The 21661-nt window shown below is 43.4% G+C and overlaps 1 protein-coding gene across 3 annotated transcripts in view; it reads right to left on the minus strand.

Moving 5' to 3' along the window:
- Positions 1-527: 527 nt before the first annotated feature.
- Positions 528-21661, minus strand: part of EDAR (ectodysplasin A receptor) — a 78627-nt gene continuing 57493 nt past the window's right edge. For all 3 annotated transcript variants that reach the window (XM_082218752.1, XM_082218751.1, XM_082218753.1), the window contains exons 4-12: positions 19903-20084; positions 16964-17049; positions 13489-13575; positions 10700-10828; positions 10525-10599; positions 10123-10195; positions 9000-9159; positions 5400-5460; positions 528-3987 (exon numbers count right to left, since the gene is read on the minus strand). In XM_082218752.1, the coding sequence (XP_082074878.1) occupies positions 3668-3987; positions 5400-5460; positions 9000-9159; positions 10123-10195; positions 10525-10599; positions 10700-10828; positions 13489-13575; positions 16964-17049; positions 19903-20084 (1173 nt within the window). In that variant the 3' untranslated portion in view covers positions 528-3667. The remainder of the gene's footprint in view (positions 3988-5399; positions 5461-8999; positions 9160-10122; positions 10196-10524; positions 10600-10699; positions 10829-13488; positions 13576-16963; positions 17050-19902; positions 20085-21661) is intronic.

Consider the following 21661-nt stretch of genomic DNA (forward strand, 5'->3'; position numbering starts at 1 on the left):
ATTAGCGCTTTTAGCGGCTTATCATCTTATCGGATCAGCTGATAAGCAGTTTAGCGGCTTAGAAAAAGGGGGGAGGGAGAAAAAAACTGCAGGAACTCGCAAGACATTTTCGTCTTGCGAAGCAAGCCCATAGGAGATTCGTTTTGCGAAGCACCTCCAAAACGGAAAACTCTTTCGTCTAGCGAGTTTTCTGTCTTGCGAGGCATTCGTCTTGCGGGGCACCACTGTACTGCTCTGAGGTGGTGTATTTCTGCAGAGGAAGGCCCTCCGAGCACTTCTCTGGTGGATTTTAGAAGGATTTGCTGTTCAAGAGGGAAAGTTTAGGTTAGGTTAGTTAAAAAAGAAGAAGACCCACCACCCCATGGGACTAGTGGACAGTCTCTGGGCATGCCTTTGGATCCTGGTCCTTAAATATAGGAGTTTGAAACTGGTTAATAGTCCTGGAGAAGAAGGTGAGAAGCGATGTGAATATAAAAAGTAAACTGTATAACCTTTTTTTAAAAAAAATTATCACCACACATGTAGCATTGCTTTATCTTAATACCTTATTTATTTTTTGCATAATGTACAACAATAATAAGTTATATATACAAAATTGCTACAATAGAAACATTTTGGCAGAAGTGCAGAATTTGTCTTCGTTTCCCCCCAACTCTCTTATTTAGGGGTTTAATACAAGAAAACAATTTTTGTATGCAAAATGAAATAATCTGAACCAGGCCTGTGTTCACGCTGGGACTGCACAAGGCCCTATTGTTCCCAAAGCTTTGAGGGAGGTGGGAAATAATTACTGTACTTTTTTGTGAAGTAGGTGGAAGAATAACCAAAGCAAGACTACCTTTCTAAGTTGTAAAATAATAGTGTTCCTCTGAGCTTTACAATTGAAAGCTAAACCTGTGCACTAGACTCTAGACCAGGGTTTCCTTAACTTGGGTCCCCAGCTGTTTTTGGACTAGAACTCCCATCATCCCTAGCTAGCAGGACTCTAGCTAGCTAGTCAGGGATGATGGGAACTGTAGTCCAAAAACATGGGGAAATGGCGAGATCCAACAGTCTGACCAGTGCTCAACATGAACTAAGACAGCACTGGAGAATGTATTTCAGAATCCTTTAGGATTCTATTGCAGATGTCTGATCTAGACCATGTTGCATCGTTTCAGAGCTACTGACTCAAGCTGATAGTTGTGGGTGAGTGCGGCTTCTCTTTATGTGGTAGAATGTCTAAAAGCTACAGGGAGCTGCACTGGGCAGGAAGGAATGAACTATAATCAAAGTATGCATTTGCAAATTAATTACACAAGGTATTCTTCATCATTATTCAGAGGGGAAAGGACATTTTGGAGACAGTAAAATATAGTTAGAAATCCAAAGCTCACAGGCTAACAAACTGGGTACCACACATGGGAAAACTAAATGACAATATTAAATATTCATCACATTGAACCCATTAGAGTGGAGTCTTTCGACTGCCATTTGTTTGCAGCTGAAGAGGCAGGGGGCAGGGCTGGTTATAATTTTAAAGAATATGAGTTATCGTTTTATATCGCTTTTGCTCAGTCATGCAACTTGTAATTAAAAAAAACATTGCTTTTTAAGACATGGTGTTTCCTTTAATAATAATAATAACTTACTGAAATCTGTCAACACAGCACTGTGGAGAACGATAAATTAATAAACTTGCTAATTAAACTGCCCCTGGCTCCTGGACTCTGTAATTATGAGTTCACGAGGAGCCCCATGCCAAGAAAAGTAAGGATTTCCTTGAGAGGAGATAGCCCTCATCTGAGCTCTAGGCCAAACTACCTGCTCATGGACAGTCTGCCAGCAACATTAGGTAGTTCTTGTGATCATTTCATAAAGCCATTTTTTTAAAAAAATGTATTGATCTTTAGAAATGTGTTGTTTCTTTTCTACTTTTCAAATGAGAGGAAAAAAACATATTGCTTATTTTAAACATCTATTACATTGAATGGGGTAATTTCAATGGTGAGACCACACCTCACCCTAACTTTTGTAAGTAGTTATTTAATTATCACATTAATACGGTTCACACTGACCTCTTCTGAGAAGCTTCAGACATCTGCAGTAGAATCCCAAAGGATTCTGAAATACATTCTCCAATGCTTTTAGTTCATGTTGAGCACCAGTCACACTGTTGGATCTCGCCATTGCCCCATATGAACTGAGGGCACACTCAAATACATGTTCAAAATTCCCCTGCACATTGACACATACTGGGAAATTCTGGTAACAGCAAACATGTTGACCCACTTCAATGACAAACAGTGGCTCATCGTGTGCTCCCTATTCTTCTCCTTTCTCCAATTGCAGAAAGAGATAAATCACCTATTTTTAGAGTAACCAAAGTTCATTGCTACATCTATCTGAATTCAAGGTACACAGGTCATTAAAACAAACCAGAACCAAATCAGAGTTTGATATTCATCGAGATTAGAGTGAACAATAAGTCCCAGAGTTCAGGCAGAACAATGAACTATGGTTATTTCAAAAGCAAGAGGTTTCAGTCTCTTCATGCCTTGGGGCAGGGGAAGGGGAGCAGAAGCAATGAGGCTCACACAGACTCATTCTTGTAATGACAAACCATGAAAATGAACCAGACTGTGGTCTTTCAGAGAAACCTGTCCATCAGTATCGATCTGATTAGCCAGTGCCTTGAAATCATAACGGTTGTAGCCAATACAGAAGTAGCATTTCAAAATACCCTCTCTAAACGGGTTGCGACGGTAAAGAATTTCATTAAATCTAAAGATGACTTGAACAAATAAATGAACAGCATTGACTGAGGCATTAATATTTCCTACCTCGGTTGTGATCTAGTTGAAGATAGAATAAATGTCACCATATACTTCTATGCTTAGGTCTATTTTTTTCCTTCTGTAGCATAAAAGATGGTTGAAATAATATTTGTACTTAATGTATGTGTATGAGCATATTCATAAATAAATTCTGCTAATTTTATAATTGGCATATATTTCCATTAGTATATGTGACAATATTTCTGAAATGTCTGTGTGGACCACATGCGCCAAGACTTCAGCATATGCTGAAATTTTGAATTAACTGGACTATTGCCATCTACTTGGTCTAATTTCAACACACATAATCCAACTAATTTACGTCAATAAAGTCTCACACATGTGATTTTTTTTAAAAAATAAATAAATTGGTTAATCCTTAATGTTATTTGAGAGGAAACTGACATTTGGTTAAACGCTAGATGTAATAGAACTGACATTCGCATTATCTGTATCAGGCAACACTATATCTGATAGTAGTTACTAATTGTGGAAGACTGAGACAAAATTAAACCATAGCGATTACATCAGATTTCTTCAGAGCCTGCAATGATACTGGCAGGCTGATCAGTATCTCTGCTTGTAAAAGGAGTCTGAAGTGAACAGCAATATCCTCTTCACAGGCCAAGTCAGTCTCATTCAAGAAGTCTTCAGCCTGTGCTTCTTTCATTTCTTTTATGATGAACCAGTAACAATCCTTGGCTCGTTTTTATACTTGGAACAACAGAAAATGCTACTGTGATCTGAAGGCCGTCCATGCTTTTTCAGATTCCATTTCATAATGAGTCCCATTGCTCTTGGAATCCGTATCCACATAAATTGTTTTGAAATGAAGGCGACTGAAACACATGTCATGAGGCCACCACCGGATCAGGTTTAGGTATCACTTGGGCCCACTCCAAGATATCCGCGCAAAGGGATTCCACGGCATCTAGCCTCTCAATCTGCACTAGTTTTGTTAGCAGTTCTGGAATGCTGTAGCCTGCTGTGCTGATGCGGTCAAAGAGCTGCATGCCGTCGGTCATGCCACCTATTTCGTCACGCTTCAGTCCAAAGCTCTCGGCGAGGTGCCGCCAGGTCTTCACAATGGCTTTTTCGGTGTTGTACGTGGAGCTGAGCATCCTGCTGGTCTTCTCCAGACAATCGAACGGGAGCTCTGTGGGACTGAGGCCTAAAAAGAAAGTTTAGAGGGTCACGTTTACTGAGCTCTCTTCTCCATGTTTGACATGTAGTGCCTCTTCCGGGCAGGGCTGAGGAAGCTGTGGCCTTCCAGAAGGTGATGGACTCCAACTTCCATCAGCCCCAGCCAGCTTGGCCCACGGTCAGAGATGATGGGAGTTGTAGCCCAACAACATTTAGAGGGCCATAGCTTCTCCATATTCAGAATATTACTTTATTAGCATTAACATGTACTCGCAATGCTTTTCATTGGATCATAGAATTGTAGAGATCAATTAATCCAGAACATTCCCCTTCCTTGTTTTGCTGCTGTTTCCTTTCCCCATCTTCCTGGCATAAACTGACAGCCAACCTTCATGTGAGACTGAAAAAAATTATTGGGAGGTCTTATGCCTACAGGCTGGGCCAGATTTTGGTTTGATGAGGCCCTAAGCTACAGAAGGTAATGGGGCCCTTTATATGTCCAGCTGTCGTTTGTCAACAACAAATTGTCGCTGTTTTTTGTGTTGAATATATGCTACATGGTAATTCATGGATCTAATAGGTATCTAAAGCCATTTGCGCATAACAAAATATGTATTTTATCAAAATAATTGTTGAACTGAAATACAATTAATAGTTTTTTTCCTTTAATTTTTTTGGGGGCCCCAAGAGAGTGGGGCCCTAAGCTATAGCTTGTTTAGCTTATACATAAATCTGGCACTGCCTACAGGAGAGGTTGAAACTTCCAGTTTTCATTAAAAGCAAAAAGTGTCCATTGATGAGCACTGGAACCCCCAACAAAGAGAACTTCTTTTTTTAAAATATATATATATATATATTATTGTCACCTCAGGGCCAACACATATTTCAAGGAAAGGGTGAAATTCCTGGTGAGGCCTACCACTTTCCCCATCTTATCCTGAGGTCAAAAACAAGAGAATTTTCCAAACGCATCTTCTGAGGTAAAAAGGAAAGGCAGGGGTGGGGGTGGAACAGATGCAAATGCTTCTGGAAAGAAAAATGCTTATGTGGCTGTAAGTTTATTCTCACCGACCGTAAATATCTTGCTATGGCTTGTGTTCTTAAAGAATCTTGCAATCAAAGTGGGCTTTAAAAGAAGAAAAGTAGCAATCGAGCAGCGCTTTTTGTCATGCAGTGGGACCTACATACGTCTTTTCAAAGCTTGATTGACTTGAGTGGGATTTCTCGCAGGTAAAAGTGTATAGGAATTCAGCCTAAAGCACTAGCCTTAACTACAGCACTGGGTGATATTTTATTCTGCCGCTCAGACAGATTGCTTCCAAAATTACCTCAGCTCCAGAGTTGGGTTTATCTGAATCTATTGCCTGTGACATATTAGCCATCTTGAAGATATGTAGCAAATAATGTGGCTATAAATTAATGTGTTTTCTTTTCACTCACCTTCTGCAACGCTGCATACGTTGGCATACAGATCAAGTATCTTTTTCCGCCGGCTTTGTATCTAAGGAAAATAAAAGGTTATTTTTATTTGAAAGTGAACCTTCATCCTGATAAGCAGAGGGGGAGGAGTTGTGTGTATTCCACAATTCCCTATAAAGAATGGGATTTGGAACACCAATTCCTATGAATTTCATTGGTGGCAGTGGTGGGTCTTTGCGGGAATGGTAAAGCCCACTTTTAGCATTTATAGATGGTGTGGAGACATGCTTATTTTTCCCGGGCATTGTCTAGTGAAAACTGACATCAGAAGTGTGGCTAAATACAGTTTTCAAGTAGTCAGGGTGGGACTTGCATTGCCAACCCCATATAGCTGTTTCCCTAGTTACGTTACAAGCAGGATAGCAAAATTTGTGTTTTTAAAAAAATTAATACGAGCATAATTGCAATCGTTTAATAGGCTGCTGAATCTTTAACAAGAGCCAAAGGTGTGTGAACACAAGGCTCACATAATGTGGCCCCCATGGGAAGAAAGATCACCCCACTGGTAGGCCGGTAGCAGTGGCGTAGTGTGGGGGAGCAGGGGGCCGTTTTCCCGGGCACACAATCTGGGGCGTGCACGAAACTGACACCACCTGCAGAGATCTCCATCACACACCCTCTGCCCCCTGCCTAGCGCATGAGTGCTTGCCCAGCAGGGACAGGATCTGTGGAGCAGAGCTTGAAGAGCACCCTCCAGCACCTGCCCAGCATCGTTGGCAGCAAGTGCTGGATGAGTGCACTTCACCTCTGGTTGGTGCGCATGCGGAGCATATCTGCCCCAGGTACTGGCAAATGGTAGTACACCCCTGGCCGGTAGGCTTAATCTCACAACTGTTGCCACACAACCCATGTGCATTCATTAGTGAGGCTTGTAACATCTGCATACAGTGGTACCTCGGGTTAAGTACTTAATTCATTCCGGAGGTCCGTTCTTAACCTGAAACTGTTCTTAACCTGAAGCACCACTTGAGCTAATGGGGCCTCCTGCTGCCACCGCACCGCCAGAGCACAATTTCTGTTCTTATCCTGAAGCAAAGTTCTTAACCTGAAGCACTATTTCTGGGTTAGCGGAGTCTGTAACCTGAAGCGTATGTAACCTGAAGCGTATGTAACCAGAGGTACCACTGTACTTTTTAGAAGAGGGCAGGGGCCGTTGAAAAAGAAACAATAAAGCATACAAAGTTTGAGTCTCGATTCTGTCTTAGTGTGTCCTCCTTTGACAGGAGCCAACTACAGAAACATCTCCCTTTTGTCTTCAATTATATTTGCGAAGTTTCCATAGGAAAGCTAGTTCTGTGAAATTAATGGCCGGACTAGAGACTTTCATGCTGTATGCTGCTAAGGTGACAGGAGAGTTAAAAGTCTTAACAGATGCGGAGTCTGTTCGTGTCCACTATCCCTTTAAGGAGAGTTTGCATTACTCTCACACCAGATCATCCACTGCCTTGGATCAACTGGACAGTTCTGCTTACATGTTCCAGCGTTTAATTGCTCTTTGAACAGACACTGTCCAGAGCTTGCAGGAAGAATACATAAAATATCACGGTTGCATATCATGCGCTGAGAACATGTGATTCGCAGGGCACAAACATCTGTGGTGAATCAAGCAGTTCTACCTACACCTCCTGAAAGAGGATTATATCATCTGAGAGTTAGTGGCCCTGTGAAGAGGCTGCTTTGCCATTCAACTTGTTAGGAGAACTGGGAGCAAAAAATGGTTTCATAAATGCTTTTTGGCAAACTTTTTTAGACAGTACTGCTGTATTGGTAACACAGCCGGCTGCAGTTTTTCTCATAAAGCTCCCACAATGCCCATTCCGAACTTCAGGAGGAGGGGGGGTTGCGGGCGCACGACCCCGCCCACACTCCCGCGAGGCTGGCGCCAGCCTCGCGGGAAGCAGGGATTCCCTTATTTGCATCCCCTGCAGCGCCAGCCAATCGGCTGGCGGCAGGGGCGGGCCTTCCAGAGGCCACATAAGGTCGGGGCAGCCCTCGGCTCGTCCCTTTTCTTCCTAGCTGCTGACGCGGTTTCCCACCCACCCGCCCTTTAGGTTTTGCCACTGACCTTGCTATGGGCTTCGGCTGGTCGCCGCAAGGGGCCTGGTAGGAGTTTTTCCATTTGGCTAATTGGCTGGTTTTCGGAGCCACTTGGTTTTTTCGCCTACCTCGTAGCAAATCGTCACAACTCCCTCGGTTTTGGCGGTAGGCATTGGCCGGGGTATTGTTATGCAAATGAGGTTGGGGGGGGAGGAACGCCATCACCTCCCCCAATGCTTGAAGGGTAGTTCGTTAAAGGACTCCGAGGGGCGACGCCTCGTCCGAAACCTACGGAGGCTAGGGCCTAAACCGCGCCCCCGAGCGGTAACCCCTCGGGGAGCGCCTAGGGATATGCATCTCGGGTGGCTCCCCCTGTTGGTGTTTAACCCTTCCCGGTTAGACCGGATAGTCGGTTAGGGGCCAATGCCTAAAGCCAATACCCTTCTTTCCTGTAATCAATAAAGTTGTGGCCATTTACGCCCATTAACCTAAATTTCTGTGTCCGTTGTCTTTATTTATTCCACCTGTGGGGGGGGGGAGGGAATAGCCACGCAACAGCCCTCAATGGATCGCAACATCTCCTAGATATGAGAGGGATTAGCAGGGTCCTTAGTGCCAACCTAGCAGTTTGAAAGCCCATCAAAGTGCAAGTAGATAAATAGGTACCACTCCAGCGGGAAGGTAAACGGCGTTTCCGTGCGCTGCTCTGGTTCGCCAGAAGCAGCTTAGTCATGCTGGCCACATGACCCGGAAGCTGTACGCCGGCTCCCTCGGCCAATAAAGCAAGATGAGCATCGCAACCCCAGTGTCGGCCACAACTGGACCTAATGGTCAGGGGTCCATTTATCTTTACCTTAGTGCTACCCTTTTACCTGAGCCACATGCCTGTAACCCAGGCATAGGCAAACTCCGGCCCTCCAGATGTTTGGGAGTACAATTCCCATCATCCCTGACCACTGGTCCTGTTAGCTAGGGATGATGGGAATTGTAGTCCCAAACATCTGGAGTTTGCCTATGCTTGCACCATTCCAGGACATGGAGACAATGTGGAAGGGACTAAAGCTCACTGGCAGAACACCTGCTTTTTATGCAGAAGATCTCAGGTAGGGCCGGGAAAGAACCATGTCTGAAATCCTGGACAACCAATCCATGTAGAGATGACTGAGCTAGACAGACTAGACAGACGCAGGGGTTGCCTTTCAATAGCTACCTAAAATATGAATGAACGTATTCATATTTCATATGAATGAAATATGTGAGCTCAGTCAGAACTGAAGTTCGCTTTTTCATTTTCAATCCCAATAACTCTGTAAGATTCAAAACTGGATACAGTCTTTCTCCACCATCTAATGGACGCTCTCGCTGAGGCCATGCCACAGAACGTAAGCCGCACAGTTAATGATATTTTATGTATTCTTCTTTCCAACAATGCCTGATGGAAGAGCAGCTAGCTAGCTGCTCAAGCAGATGGGGGAAAGTAGCACTTGAGCCAATGCCCTTTTTAAAACTCCAGGTGAGACTTACGCCAGTGGATTTGTTGTTTGTGGAAGATTTATCTCTGGCCAAATGGACGAGAGACAACAAGCACAGCTCCGGCGTCCCTTGCTTGTCAATCGCAGCTTCTTCGTCGCTGTCCATACTACGACTTAAAAGCCTCTCATTCTCTGAAGAAGCATCATTTTCACTGGAGGGGGGGGGGAGGAAAAACAGAAGGGTTGCTTTTCTAAAAAGATAACAGAAGTGAGTCCAGCATCTTTTAAATATATATGCATGGTCTTTACTGAATAGGCTCAGCCTAGTTCTTGCAAAGTGTTGCAATGCGATTTCATGAGGCAACAGGGCTTCTTGTGGGGGGGGAGCCCTCTTCTCTCATACCCTCCATTGCATCCTAATCTGGAAATGAAAGACCAGTAAGATCTTTTAGTTTTCCTACTCTATGCTTTTCTAATTCCAGAGGCTTTCATAGTCACATGCCCCAAACCAGCTGTCTATTCCAGGTGTGGAAAACTCTGGTGCACTCAGTCCAGAGAGCTCCCTGAAGCTGCCTGTTGATTTCCGCTTTTACTCCTTTGCTAAACCGGGCAAGACCATCCAAGTGACAGTCCCAGATTTACAGAAGTCACCCCAGTTTCTGATTTGACCCTGGAATGTCCCGCTTTTCCTTAAAGGTAAAGGGACCCCTGACCATTAGGTCCAGTCGTGATCAGCTCTGGGGTTGCAGCACTCATCTCGCTTTACTGGCCGAGGGAGCCGGCGTATAGCTTCCGGGTCATGTGGCCAGCATGACTAAGCCACTTCTGGCGAACCAGAGCAGTGCACGGAAACGCTGTTTACTTTCCCACCGAAGCAGTACCTATTTAACTACTTGCACTTTGATGTGCTTTCGAACTGCTAGGTTGGCAGGAGCAGGGACCGAGCAATGTGAGCTCACCCCATTGCGGGGATTTGAACCGCCGACCTTCTGATCGGCAAGTCCTAGACTCTGTGGTTCAACCCACAGCGCCACCCGCGTCCCTTCCGCTTTTCCTTAGGACGTCCCTATTTGCATTGGCGAAATTTTTGAGGGTATGGAGTTCAGTGTCATGTCCTGTCAACTATAATCATGCTCCTTCCCTGCTATTGGCATGCTTGTTTTTCTGTCACATACCTCTTGGCAACCTTCGCTGGAGTTGCAGTTAATTTTCCAAACTCATCTTTCTCTGAGAAAATCACCACATTTTCTGCAAATTAAAAAAAAGGAGGGAAAGGGTTTGAAACGGTCAACGGATCACAGTTGTGAACAAAATTCCCTCGCTGGCACCTGCGTATGTGTGTTTCGGAACAAATCACCGAATTGTGGTACTGAGTCTTAAATTAGTCAGAGAAGGGATTGCAGGCAGAGGGATGTTTTCAAGGTTACATATAGGCCTTCCCAATTATTCTTCTACTAAATGGAATTTGAGTCCAAGCAGTTTAAAGTTTAAATTAACATGGGGCATCGCCTCAGGGCAAATTAAGCCGTGTGGGATCTGATGTGTGTAAAAAGCAGAAATAAAAAAACTGTTCAAACCTTGTACTTCTTTTTTTTCTCCCTGCATATTGGCCTGGGCTTCTACAGTCTTCACGGAATGGCTGGTGCAGCAAGCTGGAATTTAAAATCACGCCTCTTGTTAAAACCCATTCTTGGCAGTTGCCTATGCACAGAATCTCAGAAGTCAGAATTCTCTTTAGTGATGGGCAGTTACCTTGAGCTGAAGTTTTCGTTTTCACAATGTAAAACATGATGATCAGCACAATAGCGATTGCCATTATGAAAATAGTTGACATGGCAATGATAAGAGCAGTTGCAAGGTGTCCTTGACTGGAAAGGTCTCCTGAAAACACAGAGACAGATTATTAGAGCTGTAGCTGCAACCCCATTAAAGGCATTTAAAAGTACAGTGGTACCTCGAGTTAAGTACTTAATTCATTCCGGAGGTCCGTTCTTAACCTGAAACTGTTCTTAACCTGAAGCATCACTTTAGCTAATGGGGCCTCCTGCTGCTGCCGCACCGCTGGAGCACGATTTCTGTTCTCATCCTGAAGCAAAGTTCTTAACCCGAGATACTATTTCTGGGCTAACGGAGTCTGTAACCTGAAGCGTATGTAACCTGAAGTGTATGTAACCTGAGGTACCACTGTATTAACCATATGAGCTTGTCTCTAGTCACCAATTATGAATTGCATTTGTACTGGATAACACAAATATTTCTAAAATATTTCTGAAACAGGAAGCATACTTCCTTTACTTTTCATACCTGCCACCTCGATAATGGGGGGGGGGGCACTTTTACCATTATTAAGGGCTGAGGTCCTGTATCTACTTAAGCTGGCAGTAAGTCTCATTGAACTCCATGGAACTCACTTTTGAATAGGGCGTGCACAGGACTATATTGTAAGGCTACGATGTCAGGCACATTTATGTGCAAATAAACTCCACTGGACTCGGAAGAACACCAATCTTGTATTTTCATTTACTTAGCTTGCAGTTTTTTACTTGCAGTAGAATGCCAGATGTAGTCTTTGTATTTCAGAGTCAGTATCGAATGTGTCTGTGCTTCCAAGTGGCCAGTATTTTGCAGGATAGATTCAAGTCCATCTGGCAAATGTGGGTTTGCACAGTTAAAATGGATTTAAGCTTTCTGTTGCCCTAGCACAACATATCCATGTAAACAACAACGGATCTTTCGCAGTTAAGAAAGTGATGGTGAAAAGTGTGGGATTAATGGAATGATTAATAAGATAATGTGCAAATGCCCTGGAACAAAACCAGGAGGAATGGTCGTTGTCATATAACCTCCCTGTAAACAAATTAAAACGAATGTTCGATAAAGTCTGAATATCATCTAACTGCCGTTTCAGTTTTGTGCAAGGAAATCAGGATAAATGCTCCATAAATAGGTTGCCTTGCCCTCAAACTCAAACTGAAACTGCCTCTATTCCTGCCCCCCCCCCCACGGCACAGAGCACCTTTCTCAGATCACACTCATGCAGGTGAAATTGCCTGTTCAGGAAATGGTCATTTAACTGTTAGCAAGCTTGCACTACTAGATTCCCTTCCCTAAATTGTTTGTGAGTGTATCAAAATGTTACGTTAATTACTGAATATGAAAATTTTCAAACAAGCAATTCACTTTTCATATGTGCCAATGCAGGCCTTTTCATAGTGGTAGTGTGGTGTGTTGGGTTTTTTTAAAAACAAAACAAGCCACCACTGATGAATAATTGCAAGTAAAGTCCATTTGCAGCCATCTAAGTATTCCAGTTAGAACACTCCAGGAAAGGTAAGGCTCGCACCTTCAATAGAAACAGATTTGCTGCAAAATTCTCTTCCCCGGTTACTTTGAAATGAATAAACAAAGTACTTCTTTAGCTTTTGTGAATAACCCATTTATTTAGAAGCAAAATCATCTGGTTTTGTTTTGTTTTTCTGCAGTTTACTTGCTTGTTTGAAATAACGCTCTTGATACAAGTTTCTGGGCTAAGGTGAAACACTGCAGTCAGTTGCCAATATTCATTAGTGTCTTAAATCGTTCTGTTTGTGGAGCTGGATTTGCTGAATGGATGTGTTCCCAATTCAAGAGTAATTGGCCCTGCTTAGCAATTGTGTTTAAAGTTGGCTAAAGTGCCTCTTGCTTTGCAGCGAACAAAGTTATGATCACTGTGAATTCCTTACACACATTACCAAGTCTTTGGATCGAGATCAGTAGATGACCCCCCCAACCAATTTTTTGGTGACCTGATTTCCTTGACTTTGTGCCCCATAATGGCACATCTGACTGTATTAGCACCAAAATAAATTGCACACATCGTCACATGACTGAAATGAACTAAATCCCCACAATCCAAATAAACCTCATTTGATGAGCTAAAGGAGCTAAATCAGGGGTCAGCAAACTTTTTCAGCAGGGGGCCGGTCTACTGTCCCTCAGACCTTGTGGGGGGCCAGACTATATTTTTTTGGGGGGGGAATGAATGAATTCCTATGCCCCACAAATAACCCAGAGATGCATTTTAAATAAAAGGGCACATTCTACTCATGTAAAAACACACTGATTCCTGGACCGTCCGCGGGCCGGATTGAGAAGGCAATTGGGCCGGATCCAGCCCCCGGGCCTTAGTTTGCCTACCCTGAGCTAAATTAATTTTTCATCTAAATAAATACACCTCATTTGCAAAGTTCATTGTAAAACTCATCTCTGCTGAAGCATGTTGATTGCTAAGGAAATATTTTTAATGATACTTCATCTATGAGAAAACTGTGAAATGAAATTAAAACACATACTTTAAGCCTGACAGACCCATAGGCTGAGTAAAAAAGAAAAAGTTTAAACAGAAACAGCTCAGATTTCTGAGACGGCACATCAACCACACATCTCTATAGGGAAGAAGGCACCTTGCTCCCCCGGTTGCTCAGTCTTCCAGCCTCCCAGGAGTACATACCAAAAGCCAACTCAAGAAAATGCTAAAAGGGGAACTGGTCTGCTTTTCTTACCTTTGTGCACATGTTGGAAAGGAGAATGGGTACTTGTTCCAGAAGTAATTGGAAAACTGGCTGACACACCAGAGGTAACGCCTGCACCTATCATAATAAAAAAAAAAAATTGCCATAAATTTTCCTGGTGACGCTTGTAAAATCACGGCCATGAATTGATGCATTTGTGAACTGACAGCACAGTTACTTAACTTGCATGAATTCCCCGTCCATTTAAAAGCCAATGCTTACAATTCAAATGTCAAACACCTAAATGTGGATTTATGGTGCCGAGCTGTGAAAAACGCATTTGGCACACATTTGTTTCTGAACGTAGGGATGTGCCCGCTGAACGCATAACGCAAGAGGCACAGCAGTGCAGTCCTAAACTTGGTTCCCCCCCCCTTTGTTTTTGTAGAAGCAGCTCCCGTTGAAATGAATGGTTTCAACTGGACTTTCAGGTTTGCAGCCTTAGACTTATTATATATTTTCAGCCTGCTTTTAAGATTGTTTAAAAGGCACTGATTTTTATTATCAGCATTTAAGGCACTGAATCTCTAGCAAAGACAACATTGGGCATACGAGATGGGAGAATTTATTTGGCTAAATTCATGCCCCAATGAAAAAATGACTGATGTTGTTCTGCAGTTCTAGGAAGTTGAGAATTTTCTTGGCCCAGCTCCATCAGACAAATGTGACAGGAAATTAAGTTCTCTTGTAGTGCGTGAAAAACGTCTCGCAGCTTATGAAGTAAAGAAATGTGCATGCTCTAAATAAAGATGCGTTTTTCAAAATAAACGAAGAACTATTACACAATATAAAATGCTCTAATGGCAAAGAAAAATACAAGCTAGAAACGTGGCCAAGAAAAGCATATAGCCCAGCGATCTCAAATGAGTTTTTCCTATAACAGAGCAAAGTACCTTACAAGCGTGGCTAGTTCTTAAATGTCGTATGTGCCTTTTGTAAGAGACATTTTCATTTGAAACCAAAATAGTTATTTTTAAGTGTTGAAATAGTAAGGCATGCTGTATATATCACCTGACTTTAAACTAGGTGGACATAAGCCTGATAGTTCTGGACATTTGAAGATGGTGAATTAAGGTGGTCAAATGAACTGGAGGCTTGGTTAGGAAAGCTCTTGTGTGCTTTCTTCCCATTTTGTCTGTCTTTCATCAGTTAGGATTTAAAGTGGTACCTCGGGTTACAAACACTTCGGGTTACAGACTCCGCTAACCCGGAAGTAGTACCTCGGGTTAAGAACTTTACCTCAGGATGAGAACAGAAATCGAGCGGTGGCGGCACGGCAGCAGCGGGAGGCCCCATTAGCTAAAGTGGTACTTCAGGTTAAGAATTGACCTCCAGAACGAATTAAGTTCGTAACCCAAGGTACCACTGTGTACTCAAGGGAGGATTTCAGGATGCTATTTGGCATGTTGCAGAATATACCCACAAAGACCTGCCAGTCTGGAGAGGTGTTTACAGCCTTTACAGAGCTTTAATTCTGGATTATTTGCAGGTATTGTTATGTAACAATGAGTATTCACTGAAGTGCTGAGGAATTTTCATGAAGATTTTGAAAAAAGAAAATTCGCAAATTGCTGCAGAAATGCGGAGAACTGAATTAAAGATTGGAAAAATGAGAATCAAAGTTTACAGTTCTTTCTGCCCAAATCCTAAACTTTGGTGGGCAGGCATGGCATAGCGTGATTGGTGTGACTTTCTGGATTGCGGTTTAGGTATTGTTAAGAATTTGAATTTGTGTATTGTAACTGAAAACCTTAGTTCTGAATTTAAAAAAAAAAGCCAACAGAACATACGTGTGACTCAGTAAACAAGCCTTTCAAGCTGCATGATCGCATTTTCTAATGAAGCTTTCCCCCACCCCACCCCTTTTATTCTGGCCCTAAATAAAACAGAGAACCTTTTAAAACAAACTCCTTCTACAACATGCCGGCTTTCAGAGGAGTAAATAACAAGAAACAAACCCAAGTGTAAGCTCCCTCTCTCACCATTCTCAGCTATGAATGTTCAAGTATCATTTACATCCCAGACCACTTAGCTAGGTTGGGCATGACTCACACATTTTCTAAAAAGATTTGTGCAGGGGAACTCAAGGACAAATCGCCACACATGGAAATTCCTGCATTTTGGCATCAAAATGCTGATGACTGAAATTCAAGGACACAAATGTGGGTTGTGTGCTTTTAACCACCTGTACGTAATACAACAGGAATGTTGTGAAGAAACCTACAAGCAGTGCGATAGCGGAAGGTCTTTCCATTAAACTCCATTGCTATTTGGGAAATCATAATTTGGACTTTAAAGAGTTTTTCCCCCCAGTGTATCATGTTCTATTTACCACAGTCCCTTCCTTTAGATCCACACGCCAAAAAGTAAACAGGATTATTCTTTTAAAAGGCTTTTAAATGCTTTTTGCATTTTAGCTGCCACGCTAGAAGATAACCCCGTGTTGGCCTTTCATGTTGGGAAAGCGACAAACTGAAATATGTAGAATGGTTTGGATCCATTAAGGAAGTTTCTCTTCCTTAAGGATTGCTAGTGTGAATAGTGGTTAAAGTGCTGGATGAGGACCAGCATTCAAATCCTTGCTCAGCCAGGAAGCTTGCTGGATGACCTTGGGCCAGGGACTGCCTCTCAACCTAGTTACCTCACAGGGTTGTTGCTAGGATAAAACAGGGCATGGAAGAACCACGTTGACCATCTTGAGCTCCTTGGAGGAACAGTGGGATACAATAAATTGAAAAAGCTATATGGATTGCCAGTATTAAGCCTTGGGAAGCCTGTTTTGTGAAGAAGGAGGAAGAAGGATGGACAGCTCTGTGGATGTGGTCTTGCTTATACAAGGCTCCATGGAAGCTGGTGTCAAGCTGGTGTTTGAGGTTGTATCAAAAGTGGTGCTTAGTAAAGCACTAGGATTTCTGCTTGCACCTTGGGGATTTACTTTCCGCCATGCCCCCCTAAATCTTGAGCAGATTTTGGGAAGGTTTGCACCAGGAGAAGGGAGGGAAGAAGGCAGAAATCATTGTGTTGATGGGAAACTGCTAGTTGAATACCGCCCTTGGTTTTATGCATCTGCTTGTCTTGCTACTGGCGTCTTCTGCACTGCAGCTATTGGTTTTTCATTTTGCTACTACAAAAACCACCATGCGAAAACTCTAGGTCAGTCTTTCCCCATGGGACCTGCCAGATGTTGCTGTACTCCAACTCCCATCAGTCGCAGCCAGCATGGCTAACGGTCAAGGTTTATAGGAGTTGTAGTCTGGAAACATCTGGAGGGAACCAGATTCAGGAAGGTGTCCCTAAGTGATTCTGATTCACGTGCCCTCCTCCATTCTGTGCTGCTGAAGTGTGCTCCATTTTAAGGCAGGCTCAATTTGTCAACTGGCATATTGCTCAGGAAAACTTCAGGCAGCATTTTGAGGTTTCTTAAGTCAGAATACAACTAAATAGAAATCAGAGTGGCAATACTTACACTCTTTTGTGTTGGGAGGTGCCAGGGAGCAGGAGTAGCAAACCATTCCATAGATATTCCGCGGCCTGTTTTCTAGCATGTAGTAACTGCAATGAAAGGACAAGGCAATGAAAGGACAAGGCAGGAAAAAACACACACACACCACACAGCAGAACTGGCTTGGTAGCCTTCAGGTATGCTTGAGAAGTAAATCACTTTCTTTGCAAGATGAAATCACTGACTTTAATTTTTTTGTGTTACTCGTTTAATGGCATTATCCACTTTTTATCCTGCTTGACTAGAAACAGTCTCTCCGCTGCCCTCATAAAGGCAATTAAATCAAGCATTCAAGTACATGACATGAGGTGGTATCACTGCCTAAATCAACAGACGTTTGTCCACTGCGTTTGCAATGCAGCTCAAGACATGTCTCTGAAATGAGACCCTCTGTGCAAGGATAATTCCCCCACCCCCACCCCAAGAAGTGATGTTCCAGACAAGCAGCAGCTGCCTTGATTTTGCTGGCATGCTGAGTATTCAGTTCCAGGCTAATCCTCCTGGGCAGGGAGATGGGGACTGAGAGAGAGAGCAACTTATGCAAAACCTACTAATCAACATCAGGTTTAGAAGACAAGCAGGGCAAGAACGTGAAGCTCTTTGTCGTGGCCTGTGTGCTTTCTGACATATAGGAATGCGCTTGCGTAAATCATGAGCAGAAACTTCTACAAGGCTCTAAAGACTCAGCTATACAGCTGCAAATAAAACGTTTTAAGTGTGTTGTAAGTGCAATATACAGTGTAGCACTAGATGGCGGCGGTGAGCCTTATAGAAAATTCGATGCTTATTTTCAGAACGTGTGTAGATTCCACCTTGATCAGGTCTCCAGCTGTTCTTTTGGACTACAACTCCCATCATCCCTAGCTAGCAGGATCAGTGGATGGGGATGATGGGAATTGTAGTCCAAAAACAGCTGGAGACCCTAGTTTGGGGAACCCTGCTTTAGATGTGAGGAAGCACTAGACCCGAACCTCTTGTACATTTGCAAATGGCAATATAAACGCATCCAAATTGTAATTAGTAATTCTTTTGACTTAAAAAAATCCAGGAGCACATGTTTTTAATCTGCGTTTCAGGATGTGTTGAAGTTTAGTCATGTAGCCACATGCAGAAGGCTCCCAGGTTCAATCCAGCTCCAACAGGGATTTAAAAAAGACTTTTCCCTGAAACCTTGGAAAACCACTGAAAGTCTATATAGACAGTGCTGGGATAGATGAACCAATGGTCTGGCTTCGTAGAAGGCAGCTCCCTATGTTCCATGTGACCCTGTTGTCACATCTGAACATGGAGGCATCTGAAGGCATGGAGCTCGCAGCCTTCTACGAAGCCAGACCAGGTGAGAATGGACTCTGAGCACATTCAGCCAGACATGTGGTCAGGAATCCTATGATTCATGTTAGGAGTGGGAAACCTGTGGCCCTCCAGATGTTGTTGGATTTCAACACTCAACACCCCTGACCATTGGTTATACTGGCTAACAACTCCCAGCACCCTTAAGAAACTATAGTCCCCACAATATACAGTGGTGCCTCGCAAGACGAAAAGAATCCGTTCTGTGATTCTCTTCGTCTAGCGGTTTTTTTGTCTTGCGAAGCAAGCCCATTGACGGATTAGCGGATTAGCACTATTAGCGGCTTTTAGTGGCTTATCTGCTGATCGGATCAGCTGATAAGCGGCTTAGCGGCTTAGAAAAAGGGGGGGAGGAAAAAAACCAGAGGAACTCGCAAGACATTGTCGTCTTGCAAAGCAAGCCCATAGGAAATTCGTTTTGCGAAGCACCTCCAAAACGGAAAACTCTTTCATCTAGCGAGTTTTCCGTCTTGCGAGGCATTCGTCTTGCAGGGCACCACTATATATATATATATATATATATATGCTTTCGTAGATTTTCACGGGTACAGGAATGCAGGTTTTGGTGTCTTCGGGTGTCTTCCCGTGTAAGAGTCGGGGTGTCTGTGCGACGTTTCGACGAGGTCTCACTCGTCATCTTCAGGCTGGTGTTTTCGGCTTCTTGTTACTGGTGCCAGAGACTCCCCCGCAGCCGCTTCCCGGGAAGCGGCTGCGGGGGAGTCTCTGGCACCAGTAACAAGAAGCCGAAAACACCAGCCTGAAGATGACGAGTGAGACCTCATCGAAACGTCGCACAGACACCCCGACTCTTACACGGGAAGACACCCGAAGACACCAAAACCTGCATATATATATATATATATATATATATATATATATATATATATATATATGTGAACCATGAATGTTGAAGTGCTTTAAGCATAAAAATAATAAAAGTGACTTTAAAAACAACATGGCTTTGTTGAACCTAATACTTTATTAATAAAAAGTAGTGATTTGCTTTTACTGGGGAAAGAAAAATAAATTTAACTGATCTGGTGTGTTATTTAATGTCACTATAAAGATCTAGTGATGCAATCAACTTTTCCATATAAAATGATGAAGGATCATATTCTGACCATGTTGATTTTTCATTTTATCAGAGCGATACTTCAGTCTCCTTTAGGGTAACCAAGAAACACTGGTTTCATTTTGTTTGTTTTTAAAATTCCAATAATTTGGTGGTCGAAAGTTCACAGTTACATTGACATCCTTATATGGGCAAGCTTCCCCCCTTCTAACATAAAAAAAAAATTCTTCCTCCTACTTCTTATTACAAGACACTTGTTTTATATTTCATTTGCTCTAATAGCATCTGTTACTTTCCTTGATTTAAAACATGTTTTTTAAAGTGCTTGTATTATTTACATAAAGTTACGGTAATTATCGTGTGCTTAAATGGATGCAGAAAGTAGTGTGGCCAACAGCAGGAATGCAACAGATATGCTTACGTCGCTCAGCATAACTGGAGTTTTTGTTAAGAGACCAAAGGCTCATAATTCAATCCTTACCCAGGGAGGCAAGGCCCGCATTCTGCATCATTCTCTTGATCTCCGGGTGTCATAACTGTTGCCCGAAAGAATCCCTCGCAGTCCTTGTGCCTCCTACAGATCTGGTACCCGCCTTTAGAAAACTTCTCCAATGGACAAGGAACGCAGCCGTAACCATCGTCTCTGGTGCCGTAGCCACACGTCTGGGGGGGGGGGAGTTAACAGAGTCTCTGAATTGAAAGAGCCACTTTTTAAACCAACTTTCAAGAAAATAAAGGAGAACATTAGCAGCCCATTAACACACTGTTTCCTGCAGTGTCTGAGGCCAAAGTTGGTGGTCCTATTGACTCCCTAATAGCACTGTATATTAACGGAGGAGGAAAGCCCAGAGACCTTTCTGCTCTGTTGTTGTCCTAACTCAGTTGTGAATAAAAGGATTTTTGCAGCCACATTGAGATGCTCTTTGCAGCAGCATGTGAAGCAGCTTTGAGTAAGCTTTGACACAGCAGTGGTGCCCGGTGTCCATTTGGTAGGTCAGAAGGCAGATAGGCCAAAGATGAGTGGAGCCAGAGCCAAGGACGGGCAGGACCAACGACAAACATCCCCCTCTCCTCTTTCTTGACAAGTTCGACAAAGGCAATGTTGAGAGTAAAGAGGAGGAGGCTGACAACCAGGGCCATCTCCTGGGCTGCTTGGAAGAAGGAAGGCAGGCATGTGGGGCTGACTGAGTAGACTGAGGGTGATGGGGCAGAGCATGGGCAAGCAACTGGAAGACCAGTCTCAATGTTTTCCCAGCCATCCCCAAGCAAAGCCCCTGATTCTCTTGCGATGACCCCCCCCCAGTCCCTTCCATGGAGTCTTTATAGGTGTCCCATCACAGTCTGAAGCCAGGTTGTTCGGTGGGGATCTAGGTCTTCTCTGACATAGTACCACATAGTGGACCCCCCTCCCTGGGGAAGCATCTCTATTCTTGTTTCTCCCCACCGCCACCCATGACTTAACGGCAGCAGAGCTGATTGCTTTTAACCTTGATGTTCTAGATCTCATTGGTTCTCTCTTATTTTCTAAATAACGTTGTTCAGTTTTGCAACGTTTGCATGCGGGGTTTTGGTTTTTTTGTAGATTTGCAAAAGGAACAACAATTAAATTTAAAAATACGTTTACAGTGGTACCTTGGGTTAAGTACTTAAGTCATTCCAGTGGTCCATTCTTATCCTGAAACTGTTCTTAACCTGAAGAACCACTTTAGCTAATGGGGCCTCCTACTGCCGCCATGCCGCCGGAGCATGGTTTCTGTTCTCATCCTGAAGCAAAGTTCTTAACCTGAGGTAATATTTCTGGGTTAGCAGAGTCTGTAACCTGAAGTGTATGTAACCTGTAACCTGAAGTTTATGTAACCCGAGGTACCACTGTATTGCTTCTTGGTGTTTTCTCTAAAACAAAGCCATTTTATTTTCTTGTTTGAAATTTGTAGCATAGCCGTTGTGAGCTGCCTTTTGGGGGTGGGTCTTTTCCTTTCCCTTTCCTTTTCCCCATAGGTGTCATAGAAATGAACATGGCACAACACCCCAGCGACTTTCACTCAAGGGTGCCTTAAGCCTTCTCTTTCTCTGTGTTGCACTAGCCACAGAGAGTCTCTGTCAAAGTCCTTAGGGGCTATGGCTCTCTCTACTGCTTCGTCTCATTCACGAACCAAGACCCTGATCAAAGGAGGTGGGGAGGATGAGATACATAAAGCACAGGACTCTGGCAGGACCTCTGTGGCTGGTGAGAGCCAGTC

Source organism: Podarcis vaucheri (genome assembly GCF_965113315.1).
Source record: "Podarcis vaucheri genome assembly, chromosome: 4".
Taxonomy (NCBI): Eukaryota; Metazoa; Chordata; class Lepidosauria; order Squamata; family Lacertidae; genus Podarcis; species Podarcis vaucheri.